This window comes from Diadema setosum, chromosome 18, assembly GCF_964275005.1.
Source record: "Diadema setosum chromosome 18, eeDiaSeto1, whole genome shotgun sequence".
In the NCBI taxonomy this organism is placed as follows: domain Eukaryota; kingdom Metazoa; phylum Echinodermata; class Echinoidea; order Diadematoida; family Diadematidae; genus Diadema; species Diadema setosum.
The window spans coordinates 29,638,368-29,653,791 of record NC_092702.1 but is presented as its reverse complement, the minus strand read 5'-3'; the positions used below and the strand labels follow the sequence as shown (position 1 = coordinate 29,653,791).

Here is a 15,424-nt window from a genome sequence, read left to right as displayed (position 1 = left end):
ACACACACACACACATACACCAAGAGATCATGTGAGAAGATCATCATTGAAAGCAAGAGAATATTCATCAGAGGGGTGAAGGTTGAGGTTTGATTTTTCTTCATTTTGTCTCCACTACAAATGAAATTTGTAAGATCGCAACTGCTGATCTGTAATCTAATACGTCATGTCGGGGAAAAGGGATGAACCACGGGACTCGAACCTGTCATCTACTGCTTTCCGGACAGCGACACTAAACACCAGACTATCCCTGGTTGCCGACAGTGACAAGATGAACTTGTCCTTGTCATTCAGTACTCTTGTTATTGTTAGAATAAAGCGAATCGATCAATGCATCAGAATCCTCTGTATTCACATCGAAATTATAACTAGTACGGTGTGATGATACGCCAACATCGTCATAACACAATAAACAATATGGCAACATAACCATAACGCAATAAACAAAATGGCACCATAATCATAACCCACGCTTTAGTTGCAGGACTGGAGACTTGCGCATCTGTCAGCAAGCATGGCCCATTTTGACGGAGAGAAGAACACATCCTGGACAATGGACCCTTCGGCGTCGCCGATTTCGACGTCGTCCGACCACCTAGGCGACTACGTCAATTTCTATCCCGACGAGAAGGTCGTTCACATGATCGTTCTAGTCTGGACCGCCATCATACTTGTGTGCGGCTCGGTGGGAAACATCCTCGTCATTGCCGCTGTGTTGCTTCATAAGAATCTCAGGAATGTCGGTAAGATTACGATGATGTCACAATGAAGATACGCATTCCATAAGAATGCAGTTTATGATTTATTATCATTTTATATTGCATTTCACTTGGACGCGTAAACGTTTCAGGGCGGTGATTTGGGTGGGTCAGTCGGTAGCCTGTGTGCCTCCAGATCCAAGCGTCTTGGGTTCGATTCCCGAGTCCAACTGAGCAATGTTCCGCGTAATCATATTGTCCATTCTGTTACGGGAAAAAAAAAACACTCTGTCCCTTGGATAGGACATAAAATGAAGGTCCCAAGTGTGAGAGCATCACAACTCACGCACGCAAAAGATCCCTACAAAAGATTCATACATTTATCACAAAGAGCAGGGGGCATAACCACGGTGAAGTGGCTCCGCCTCACATCCAAGTGGACCCCATGGACATAATGGCAGACCAGCTAGTCCAGGGTAGCTAGTGCAGCTGACAATTGGCTATCCAGCCATCTTCTCAGATGAAAAATGAAACAAACATTTCATACCTTATATGGGAACAAAACACTTCTTAATAATGATAATAACAATCTTATGACCCCCCCCCCCAAAAAAAAAGAAGAAAAAAGAAAGAAAGAAGAGGTAACATGGAAATTAATAGAAAATGGAGGTAAGGGGTGTTACTTTGCATGAGTGGATGTTCTGTCGTGTGTCCGAGTGTTATGAATATGGATGTTGTTGCCCGTGTATGCGAGCGTATGTGTTATTTGCATTTATTGATTGAGGAAATGCGAGATCGCATCCGAGATCCTTCACAGTTAATGTGTCAGCGTATGGATGCAAGTATTATGTACTGTCATCAGCAAGTTTCAATTTTTTTCATGACTGTGGCAGCTGACAATAGTGAGTGGGGAATCAAATTCAAGGCAGAAACGAACATTCATTGCTCGTACTTGCCTGGATCGGGTGATGCTGTTCTGATCGAAAACATCGCAAGGTGGAATTGAGGAAAAGGATACAAAAGAAACCATAAAAACATAAATAGGCTTGTAAATGCAGCCAATATCGTTGCCCCCACTTTCCGTTCTGTTTATGGGCACTTTAAAAACATCACCTACGGAATTTCAATCAATCACCATGCATATTCTGGTGTCACTTGGTCAGAGAATAAGCATCATCTCTGTATACAACACAAAGGTGCACCAATGTATAAATCCACTCCAAAATATTCGATCGAATTGAATGAGAGTGATATGTCACATTCTTGCTGTCGTGATGTGTGTTCCATATGCAAAGTAAATATTTTATATAATTTTGAGCACACGTTTTAAAAGTGTATGAATGCTAGTGAAGTTAAAAAGTATGCTGCTACGAATTCACAATGCATATTTTAAAGTTCTCAAACGTCGACTGAGGAGTGCAGAACAGAAAAGGTTTAATCTAACTTCATCAGTCCTGCGACTTCCCAGTATACATTCAATTGTAAACTAGGTGGAATACAACGCAAGACGAAGTTTACTGCAACATATATTGCTTATGAGGTTTTTGAAGTTATATTATGAAGTTTTCTACAATATAGTCTCAGGGAGGTAGTCTTCTTACAGGTTACTCTGGAACGCAAAGCCAAGTAGGAAACAGGATTTTTTTTTTTCTGACGCTAGACTTCAAAATTCTAGCTCTACAAAACCTAAATTTCACAAGTGTTGATTCCTCCTTTTCTTCGTTTGGCACATTGTGCCGAATTGATACAATCTACTGACTCTTGCAAGTCGCCTTGAGCGATGGACCACGAGAGGGTGACTTGGCATCATCCCCCGTTTTCTGGCTTGGATAAGTCAGTGGGGCGGACCATTTCGCCTTGATTCGTGACTCCTCTGAATACGCGACCTCCATTTCTATGCATTATGACCCGAAAGACATTTTGCTCTTGCCTCTATTATCAACTCAGAGGGGACGACATGATTACTCACAACTTTGCAGTAAGGCTCGAACCCGAGCCATTTGCTTGCAATGCAGACGCGCTATGATTATGTTCCAACTGAAAATGGGAGAATGCTCAACACGTTAAGTTGTGTTAGTTACTACTATTATGCCCCGTTTCCAGGAGATGAGTTAAGCGATCAAAGAATTTAATGTCAATATTGTGATGAAAAGCAATGTGTAATTTCGTCAGACTTTTCCACAATCAGATATCTGTAGCGTCTCACCCTGACGAAATGGGTGCACGTCACGAGACCGACACCCACGAGTCATACAGCCCACAAGTTATACAGCTCACCAGTCATACAGCCCACGAGTCATACAGCTCACAAGTCATACAGCCCACCAGTTATACAGCCCACGAGTTCGACACTGAGTAAATAAAGCCCACGAGTTCGACATCAAGTAGAATAAGCCCAGGAGTTATACGGCTCACGAGACCGACACTACACACAAAAGGCTCATGAGACCGACAGTAAGCAAACAAAGCCCACGAGACCGACACTACACTTTAAAGGTCCACGAGACCGACGGTACGCATGCAAGGCTCACGAGACCGACATTACGCAAAAGAGGTTCACGAGACCGACACTAAGCATAGAAGGCCCACGAGACCGACAGGATGAACAGCGCCACCTATAGACCAATAAATTGTTTAGGGTGTCCTGATAATAGCATAGGAAGATATGAGAGATGGAAAAGAAGAGTTGCCATCTCCGGCACGGTGTTACCTCATCAGTTGCCCCCCCCCCCCCCTGAAATGATTAGGATCTTTAATTGTGTTTGCATGGGTGTGTGTTTGTGACAAAAAAAAATGAACAAAATACAGTAAAAGTGTGTAACAGATCTTTCCACAATAAACCTCCGAGGGTGTTGATTTAGTATTAATAAAAAATAAAAAATAACGGAATCGTCTATTAAGGTAGCGTTAGGGATTCGGAAAAAACCAGATGCATCCATGAAAACAGCTATTACGTATTTCACGATAAAATGTACTGTTCGGAGGAGAATAACACAAGCCACAAAATTGAGGTGAATCCCTGCGATATGAAACGTTTTAATCAGTAGAATTACATTATAGTTACAGAGAAAATTACAAATAGATCTTGCTGCAAAACGTCAAAGCAGGAGGGTAGAATATCTAAAATAGAATAAGTAACTAGTGAATCGGGAAAGAGAAGAGGTAAAATTTATATCTTGTCCATCTTCTAGCTAAAAACTGAGAAAGCCTATTAAAAATAGCATGATGGCATTATCAAAGCTCTAAAATTAATCCATATATCGTTATTGTCCTCTTTTAAATTCATTTGTGTTTTTGTCTCTTTTTGGGGGCATGAAGAATACAATTCAGTTGTTCTACTTGATAACAATGTCGCTTCCTGACACACTTGCCCCCCCCCCCCTCCCCAGAAGTATGTAGAAATACATATTTGATGTCGTTCATAATTATGTAGATGGTCACCATCTTTTAATTGATAGCGTTACGAAATTACACCCGCCAGTATGTTATTTTTCCGTTCATGGAACACCCTGTACAGGTGATTGACATGTAGATGGCGCTGTTTATCCTGTCGGTCTCGTGGGCCTTCTTTGCCTACTGTCGGTCTCGTGGGCTTCCTTTGCTTAGTGTCGGTCTCGTGAGCCTTTTTAGCTTAGTGTCGGTCTCGTGGGCCTTTTTTGCCTACTGTCGGTCTCGTGGGCTTTCTTTGCTTAGTGTCGGTCTCATGAGCCTTTATCGCTTAGTGTCGGTCTCGTGGGCTATGTTTGCTTAGTGTCGGTCTCATGAGCCTTTTTTGTGTAGTGTCGAACTCATGGGCTGTATGACTCCTGAGCCGTATAACTCGTGGGCTGTATGACTCATGGACCTATTATTGATGTCGGTCTCGTGGACCGTATGACTCGTGGGTGTCGGTCTCGTGGGATGCCCCCGACGAAATACCCACTGTTTTACGACATTAAAGGGGAAGGCTAGTAACTGATCAGTGGGAATCAGTGGAAATGCTGGGAGATGATTGTTCAAATCCTTATGGGATTCATTCAAGAGTTCATTGTATATCTATGTTGTGTGAAAATGATTTGCTTCAGAACGGTCTCATATTCAAGTAATGTGCAGATTAATGCTCCGTCACTGACCAGGGACGCTAACCTGGAAGCATTAAACTGCACATTACTTGAATATGAGACCATTCTGAAGCAAATCATTTTCACACAACAATAGATATACAATGAACTCTTGAATGAATCCCATAAGGATTGGAACAATCATCTCCCAGCATTTCCACTGATTCCCACTGATCGGTTACTAGCCTTCCCCTTAATAAGATTTCAATAACATAAATTTCAGCGGAGATCATCGTAGTATTAGACTGTTCCACAAATTCTGTCTAGATCAAAGTCGGCATACCTTTTGGTTCATCATTTGGATTTTTGCATCATCATGCTGAGAGTATTCTGTGGCAGCATTTCCAGGACAGAAACTATCGTTTACTACGGATCATCCCCGGATGTCATCCCCAATATTATTCCACTCTCCTGTGTTGTTGTTTCCCTTTTTTTTTTTGTTCTTTGACTTGCGATAAGACACTGCACAGCATTTCCAGTTATAACGAATTTTATTGAATCTCTCGAGAATGAGGACGATGCTTATTGGTTGGCCCGCTGAAGCTTTCCCATGGTAGTGCCTGGGACGCGCGCTCATGTGCTTCTAGGCACGCTGCATTCATCAGTGGATGTTGTGAGTGACACATTTATGTTCTCACTCCGAAATAGTGCTTTTATAGCTGGTTTGAGTCCCGAGATTGAAGATAGGTTGCAGTATATAGATGTGCTGATATAATATAGACTCAGCGAAACGTGAAGTGTCTGTGCCATAGTACACATTGACACTTAATATTGGCAAAAGTTCTGGATGAAGGTGATTTTCAGGTCACTATAGTGTTGCTGATATGTATTTTGGAATGATGATGATGATGATGGTGGTGGTTATGGTGATGGCACTATAGGGCTCACACCTGTAAATAAAATGGACTGTCCCAGACCCCTTCACAAATTCGTACCAAAGATACCAAAATAAATGAAGAAAAAAAATAATTAAAAATCAATGATGTAGTTTGGCAAAAAACTGAATAGCTGTAGATATTGAGTATGAATTCCTATACAAACTGCATTTTGGTTGGAAGATGAAAGCTTTTCTGATGGAATTTGAGGGGACTATATTTCATTGGGTACGTGTACGGAAAATAGGTGATTTTTTGAGTGACAAAGAACTCGTAGTCTGGCTTTGCGGACCCCTGGACAGAATTAGAGCAGAACAACCCACCCTGGAAATCTGATGGATGAAAGGTAATATCTCACTTATTCAGGTTAGTGAAGATCAAACACCTCATTTCTCCCAGCTATTTTACAGAATTTTTTGAAATTTGAATTTTAACACACGTCTCTATGGGGAATTATTTACCCGTGTGAGCCCTAAATAGTGTACCCGTGTGTGTGTGCGTGCGTGAGCGTGTGTGAGTGGTTGTTTGCGGATGCGTGTGTTCATGAGTACACCTTGTATGCGTTCGCGTAAGAGACCGATATATAATATTTGTCATAACAGTGCAATGAGGAAACATCATTTACTTTATACAAATATACTATACATCTCTTTATAATAACAGTATATAAAATTTACAACATCATTATCTGTATCAATAATTTGTACGTGATAAAACTGGTTTGAATCTGCAATGCAAAGAGGGAGGTTGGAAATCTTAGAAATCCTAAGAGAACTTTCATCACCTATCAAGAGAGATATGCCATTAAAAGTGGCAGAAACTCGTAGACGTGTCCCGAGGACGTGGCTACAAAAATGGAGATCCAAAGGTGGTCTATTCGGTGAGATAGCTCCTAAGTAATCACGATTACCATGTTTTCCCTTAATAATGACAGATACTGTAACTTGATATAGTGGGAGTTCGTGCACTATGTGGAGGAATAGATTCTACTTGTCTTGGAGGGTGTGTGGCAATTAATGATTTCCTTGGCATATCCTCAGTAGCCCATGGAGAAAATGGAAATCGGTTGTATAAGATAGAGAACACAGGTGAGACAAGATGTCCTTGTGACGTCGTAAAAGTCGCGTGACGCAGACAAGCACTTTGACGTTCATTGGACACCGTCTGTGCAAGATGATTAATCGATATTCGCCTGACCATAAGTTTGTAAATACCTGACCACGTTTGTGCACAATGTCACTGATGCGTTGCTTTTGATTCACTTTGCTCTCATTTTTTTCATGATGCTACTGATGATAATTATGCCTTATTTTTTTAACGGTCTTTCGATGCTTCCCTGTTGGGTGCGGCAATATAGCTACCGGTAGCCATTGTAACTATAGGTGTCAATTTAGTAACTAATAATGCGATGCATGACTTATGTAACGTATTTTATAAACTATTGTCAATTTGCTAGGTAACGTCTTCATCGTCAACCTGGCCGTAGCAGACTTGAGCGTGAGTACCATCGTTAACAGCTTCGGTATCGTCGGACTGGTGACCGAGGCACGGTTCTTCGTTGGCAAGGGAGCGCTCTGTCAATTTGTTGGTGTTATCTGCATCACTTGGTAAGGTTAATAAATGGACTTCGTCAAAGACTGACTATCATTTAAAATTTGCACTTGATTTGTCGAGCGTACACGAGAGCACATAGAAAGTACATCTTCCACTTGAGGGGGGGGGAAGGATAGTATCAAGCATATTAAATGCTTGTAACGACAATAATATTAATAGCTTGGCATTTTGGGAGTGACTACATTATCATTGAATATCGTTTTCAATTTGCACTTGATTAGTCGAGCGTACATCAGTTCCACCTGGGTTGGGGGATAGTTTTCGACATGTTTATGATTCTCGTAATGACAATAACGATAATAGCTTGGCATTTAGGGATTGTGTGATGGAATCGATTCAATTTGTCTTTGGGTGTGGCAATTAAATGATTAATGATGTCCTTGTAGTAGTTTGCGTATAGTCCTGAGAAAATATGAAATCAGTTATTAACGATGTCTACAACAATGAATCCCAGGGGGTCAGGCATGAAATCGTAAGCATTTGGCCCAAGGCCGCATTGATAAGAAGAGCCAAAACCTATGTTTTGACCCTGAACTTCTGAGTAACATCATTACGTATCATACATCCAAAAGTCTGTTAGTTGGAATTCATGATGCCGTGGAACATTCCATCATCGTTTGTCGTTTTTTCCTGTAGGCATTATACACCGCTAATGATTGTGGAAAGGTAGGGACAGCTCATAAGTAAGGCAGTTTTTTTCTTTCCTCTTTAAAACAGCTGCGCATGCTCCATGTGGACAATAGCCGCAATCGGTCTCAATCGATACGTGTGCATCTGCCACTGGCCCCGATATCACACCGTGTACACCCGAAAGACGGTTGTTGCCATGGTAGCGGCTATCTGGATCCTCTCTTTCCTCATCGATCTCCCGAACTTGTTCGGTTGGGGACTCCATAATTTTGACTGGAAGACCATGCTGTGCACGGGTAACATGAGTTTTCGCAAGTCCTACACGATCTTCTTCAGTGTTACCGCCTTCATCCTCCCCCTCCTTGTCATCTTGTACGCCTACGCACGTATTTACTGGCGCGCGTGGCGGTCTGCCGCTAATCTTAAGAACGTCTGCAAGGATACGGGGACGACCGTTAATCGAGTGGGCGACATGCGACTCGCTCGTTCCGTCTTCATCATCATCGTCGTCTTCATCCTCATGTGGGCACCGTACGCCCTGAGCATCGTCATCAATTTCGTCGTCGACGTCGGGAGAAACACCTACATCTTTTCCATCCTGCTTGCTCACACAAACAGTTGTGTGAATTGCTTCATCTACGCGGTCACCAACAGGAATTTCAGGCAGGGCTACTCTATTTGCCTTGATCTGATACTGAGGAGGGTAAGAGCATCAAAGGCGATCCAGAAAACCGTCATAACTGTTTCTCAGGGAAAAACTGCAACAACGAGAGGACGGACTCTCGAAACTTGGCCGAAAAGATGAATTGATGTCAGCCAATTTATGCAAATTACCCCTGATATACAAATGTATTTAATTATCACTTTAATATCACGATGACGAGTGGGTTTTTTTTTTTTTTTTTTTTTTGAATTTCGGATTCTCAATGATATTTAAACATCTTTCATGGAAAAGAAAATTCAAAATTTCCGGTGCCATAAAGAAGTTAAGTTTAGAACCCAAGTTGAGAGTGGTCGACAGAAAGGCCTGTTCGTGATAACAATGCGTAGAAGACAGGAAATCCCAGCTCTTTTCTATATTCATTTGATGTAATTTGTGTGACAGTCAATGAATCATTTAGCTTTCAATACTAGGAAAGATACCTTTTTTTGTTGTTTGATAGATACTTTATTTTTTTTTTGCAAATCAACATACATAAGTTACATAATCATGAACATGTAGGAAATATACAAAGTAAATTCAACATAGAGTCGTTTGACTTGCGTAGACAACGATATACATAAGTTACATAATCATGAACATGTAGGAAATATACAGAGGTGCTTGAAAGTGCACAAGGGCAGATATGCTGGAATTTAGAATAATAAAATTGGTTTGCTGGAAGAGAGGACGATATGCGATGTTGCTATCGGGAGACCAACATTAGTCATATAAATTGCTTGTTTTTAGTTCGTATTTGAGATATACTGTAATAGAATGTACTTCTTAAAGTTTGCTTTGAATGAAAACAAGGAGGCACACTGTTTCAACTTCTCAGGAAGAGTGTTTGCATGCTTACTTCAAATATTGCATAAAGAAATTATCTCCATGCTATTGAGATACCCAGCCAGAGTGATGTGTAAATCCCTACATTTATTTTTTCAGTGTTTGAACAATTTTTAACACGACAATGAGGACAAACACTCTTCATTGATGTTATTCAGAGAGAGAAAAGATGAATAATGGAAATGAAGAGCGAACCGACAGAAAAAAAAAAACAACAAAAAACGCTGACGCTTTCATAAGCATGTCGGATTTAGCGAGAATCCGTCTCACCGTGTTATCAGGAAGACAAAAAAAAAAATATATGAAAATGAGAAAGGGAAATCTTTATGAACATGATGAAGAGATAATCGACGTCGGCGCGCGTTTTATTCATCTTCACACGAGTAGTCCTACTTGAACTCATTATACCCGAAGACTTAGCAGTCAACAGTTGAAATATCGGTCATACGCGGGCGGTGCCCTCGCCCGACAAGCAATTATGCCGAATGACAGTAGATAGCAGTGTAAGAAGTCTTGCCACGAGACTTTTGAGGTATCACAGTCAATGTACAATATCACATTTGTCGAGCTTTGTATTGAGAATTTGCCTTTGTGTCTATTATTCTTCCTGTAGATATGCACCTCTGTCAATGGCAGCCACTCACTACCTTATTCATGTTTCCATAAAGTGTGGATATTTAGTGCACTAAGCGGATTTTTGTGATTCAGGTATTACACTGTGATACAATGTACATTATTACATTTTGTGTATGTTTTTATTAAGCACTGAATAAATAGACTAGAGTTACATGACACTTTCCAGTCAGTCAGTCTGTTAGTCAGTTAATCATTCGGTGAGTGAGTCTGTCGATCGATCAATCAATCAATCAATCAATCAATCAATCAATCAATCAATCAATCAATCAATCAATCAATCAATCAATCAATCAATCAATCAATCAATCAATCAATCAATCAATCAATCAATCAATCAATCAATCAATCAATCAATCAATCAATCAATCAATCAATCAATCAATCACCCAGTCTCAGTTAGTAAAATCAAATACACTTCATCGGCATATCCACAAACACCACCACGGGCAAATTACTACTGCAGATACAGAAAAGAATAAGAGAGTCGTGCACAAATGAAAAGGATGGATGTAGCCTTCATTTTGTTTTTAATGTTGGAGGACACATTCTCAAGATATCTAAAGCATTCAAGCTCGATTCACATTACCATCCTCGTGTCCCCCCCCCCCTCCCTTTAAGATTCATTACATTTTATCGGTTATGCAGAGGAAATAATACAAATCCTATACACACAATAAACACTGCAGAATATCAAAAGGAGAATTCACTAGGATTATTGTAGTGCAAACATGTCATTGGATAAGCTTGTACGCTGACCGTTGAACTGCATAACTGCCATGTCAATCTCGTTTGTATGACCATAGCGCTAAAACACATTGTAGCTCCATGGTATGACATGCAATTATTTTAAAAGAGAACATGATTCTCTCAGTGGTCTACATGACATGACATTGATACCTTCGAATGATCACTATTGTGTATATTATGATATTGAATACTTTAAAGAAAACATGTCAGTATTCTGTTGGTTATTACAACACACTGGATGACCATGTTATCTTCAAAAAAAAAAAAAAATTAGAACTCTGTGTTCTTGGAAGTAGTCATCATTTCATGCAAGCTTCATTCCTTTTCTAATAGCGTTGTCAAACAGAAGTTTTCAAAATCTGACTGTGAGCTACAAATTGCCTACACATTTCTTACATTGTAGGTTGTTTTTTTTTTTCTCTCTCTCATGTGGAAAAAAAAACCCTTGTCTCCAAGTTAGCACACTATTATAATTTTCATATAAGAACAAACTCTGGTAGCAAGCTTCGAGCAGTCGTTAATAGATACTCATAGTATACACCACCAAGACTTTCACGTAGAATGTCCCAGTCCCTATTGAATAATCTTCCCTAACGAAAAAGTGAATATGCCTATCAAACTTCAATCTTCATAAAGTACTAACATCTGCAATTATCTATGCATCCAGTCTGTCTGTTTTCAGTGCAGCACTGTAAAATTTTTCGAATTCACTCTCTTTCCTGCTGTGTTCTCGCTGTTCTTTTCAGCATTGCATTGCACACACCATCTATCCTAACTTTCTTTTGTATCATATCATATAATGCACTCTTATGGTAGTTAAAGTAGTTATTGAAATCACAGGGCAGTTCCTCAGTGATTTACACACACATGCTACACATTCATATACACATAGGAAATCTGATCTTCATCAGCAGTACCCTGTGAGTTAAAAACCAATGACTTCATTTAAAGAACATGGAAACAATAACACCTGTTGAATGGACAAATAATCCAGCTCAAAGTGTAATGGTGATATCCATGGTTTCAACATCAGCTCTCAGCCACCTAGAGCACAAATCTAGCAGTAGGTACACTGATCATTCATTGTACATTTGATAACTTTGATTAGGATTCTCAGTGTAGAAATAATCAAATGTGTAGAGGCCTACATGTAGTTTTTTTATATTCTAAAATATAGCAATTCTGATGACAAAAATACCTGAGAGGATGTCCCCAAATATATATATATATATATATATATATATATATATATATATATATATATATATATATATATATATATATATATATATATATATATATATATATATATATATATATATATATATATATATATATATATATATATATATATATATATATATATATATATATATATATATATATATATATATATATATATATATATATATATATATATATATATATATATATACACTAAAGGGATGGTGTAGTTTTGGTTGAGATAGGGCTTTTAGGTTTCCAACAATTTTGTGAGACAATGAGAAACTAGTAGGAATTCAAAGTTTATGTGATGAAAATCTTTTTTTTTAATGGTTTAGATATCCAAAAACAAAGCAGTTCCAATGAAGGATGAGACCCACCTTTTATTAGGACCAATTTGCTTTACTATGTTTTGTTTTTGTATTTCAGCCATTTCAAAACTGATTTTCATCAAATAAAGTTTGAATTCCTCTAGCATTGTACACTCTTTGATATTTCATAAGTGGTTTCTAATTACCTCGCAAAAAAAAAGTTAAAATCTGAATTTCCAATCTCAACCAAAGCTATCATACTGGGGATACCAGGTATTCCTAGTTTGAAATACATTGTAGAATAGGCAGCTGACTCTTACAAATGAGCAAGCCAATAGGCAGTCCACTTGCTTGGTGAATGGACTGTAGTATGTAGTGATGTAAGTACAGCAGTATGTGTAGGATTGACCGTAATTTGAGAAATGTAATAAATGAAAAACATTTTCATGACAAATCTTTTCTCTCATTTATGACAACACAGGCACATCCTTCCCATTTGAATATCCTAACGTCCCCGCATCTTTTTGAAGTAACAATGTGACAGCTCTTCCACTGAGGAAGAAAATATGCAGACAAATTTATCTGGCCCACAGTGATGCATCTGCTCTAAAGGCATAAGGAGCAATGGCAAGGGAAGGGGGAAAGCACAGCCATACCACGGTATGGAGGTCACAAGAACAAACAAGATAATGCTTTTAAAAAAATCATTTTTAAAATGCTAATCAGGCAAGAAAATTTCATAAAAACCTCCACTTCACATCCAAGTTTACTTTAAGGGACAAAAAGGAAGCAAATCCAACATACCACTGAAAGTTACTCTTCAATTTGAGTTGAAAGTTGCACACAATGGAATTTTGAAAAGCATGTTTCCTTGAGACAATAAGATTAGTCACAATCTCTTAACCCGTTGAGGACGAGTCCCGCGTATACTCGGGCAGATGTCTATGGGAAATATGTGTTGTAACAAAATCAATCCGTCCTCAACTGGTTAATATGCACATTAGACAGGGTATTTATGTAATGGTTTCACAGATCTCCCATTGGTTTGTACATTAAAAGGAAGGTACACTCATTATTTGTTGTCAAAAACTGAGCAAGTGTAATCTAATCCCCACCCTAAACAAAACTATTATTGCTAACAAAGAACATTATGACGAGTAAGAGAATTATACTGTTCATGTCTTTCTTGAATTCCTGCACCAAGTTAAAAGGGAATTTATGCTGCAATGGGAAAATTGCAAGGCCCCCTCAACATTTCTTCCTTTGGTTAAATATATGACTGTGACTATTACCTTTCGTTTAGGAGTAACATTCACTATTCTTTGTTAGACTCTATTTCACATACCACAGACAAATTCAGCATTGTGCTGGTTATCTCAGTTTTAAGATTGGTTAGTCCAACAGCTGCCCTAGCTATGCACTTGATACAACATTCCCTGGAGTGTGGCACACAAGAACTTCTTCACGGCATTACTGAATCACTACAAGAGTTCATTGTCTATTTGCCATATCATACGTACAGGCGAATTACTGTAAGAGAAACTCTGCACAGACAATTACAGTTACAAAGAACTTTCAAAGCTAAATCAACTTTGCCTCGTTGATTTTGATTCAACAAATTGAATGGACCTGAAAGTGTCTTCAATTTCCCTGAAAACATTTAAGTACTGGAAAGAATAAATACAGGAAAAAAATTGACCATTTGTCACAATAAAACCTCTAGTGCTATATATACTTTACCAAATCTAGACTGAAGAATTATGAGAAATACAAGTTCTGACAAACAACTGACATAATATAATTTGTGGATGTACTCTGAAATCTACACATAGAAAAAATATTGCATATATATATAACATAAATATATTCCATTCATTACAATTTCCTGTACAAATGCATCAATTTCACTGTATGCATATTGCCCTGAATGGTCTTTAAAATGCACTCCTTACATTCACAAACAATCACTTCCACATTAAATTCAGTAGCCTCATGTTCTCCTTTGTTGAGACAGGTGACTATTACGATGCTGTCAAAATTGCTAGAGAGCAAACTCTTGCACCTAAAAGATCCCACTTCATTCATTCATTGCAAAGAGCAGGGTGTTTAACCTGAAGAAGTGGTCCCGCCTCACACCCAACTGGACCCTGAGGAAGACCAGCTAGTGCAGTTGAATATGGGCTATCCAGCCATCTTCTATGATGGAAATGAAACAAACAAACAAACAAACAGCAGACTGAAGCACTGGGACAAGGAATACAATCGTTGAATTGGAGATACACAGTCTAATGAGGTGTGTCCAGAGCTCATATCACTGGAGGATGCCACCATTTTATTCTGCACATCTGAGGCACCCCCTACTATGGCACTGCATCACAGGATTGGTCACTTGCAAGAGATTATTCTTCACAGATTTCACCTGATTGTAAAACGATCTTCCACCAGACGTCATCAGCTGCATCTCTTTCAAGCTCTTCAAACAGAGGGTGCAGGAAATCCAACGCGATTGAGAAACCTGGATTTTTTTTTTTGTTGTTCGGTTGTTTTTTTACACTGCATATAGTGATTCTATTGATATTTGAATGGCACTGTATACAAGTGAGAAACCAAGATTTAAAAAAATTTTTTTTGCAGTGCTGATTCTGTTGATACAGCTGTATTTGAATGGCACTGTATACAATTACACAAGTATCTGTACAATGCCGACACATGCCGACACACTAGCACGTTGATACACCTGCGGTGGACTGTACAACATGGAGGAAGAAGGCATCTGTTCAACAGGAGGAGTACTATGGTGTGATGGATAAGACTGCTGGTCTTGAGAACAGAAAATCCCAAGGTACCAGCCTTCAGCCTGTGGCCTGCACCCTTGGACAGGATTACTCTGTTCCATTTGTCCCTCTTGACCTTGGTGTATCGCTGGGTGTATTCCTCAAATACCTGGTGCCATGATTATGGCAGGGCCATTTTGGAAACACAATGCTTACACCGAAGACACTAGCACCAGGTAGATAAGGCCATCAGTGGGCAGAAGTCCCAC

At 39.2% G+C, this 15,424-nt stretch overlaps 1 protein-coding gene across 1 annotated transcript; it reads left to right on the top strand.

The window, feature by feature from the left end:
- The first annotated feature begins 514 nt into the window (after nt 1-514).
- LOC140241440 (melatonin receptor type 1B-B-like) lies at nt 515-15,336 on the top strand. The gene is made up of 4 exons (XM_072321169.1): nt 515-743; nt 7,130-7,280; nt 8,005-8,620; nt 15,106-15,336. The coding sequence occupies exons 1-4, from the start codon at nt 515-517 to the stop codon at nt 15,334-15,336; spliced, it is 1,227 nt and encodes a 408-aa protein (XP_072177270.1).
- Nucleotides 15,337-15,424: the final 88 nt, after the last annotated feature.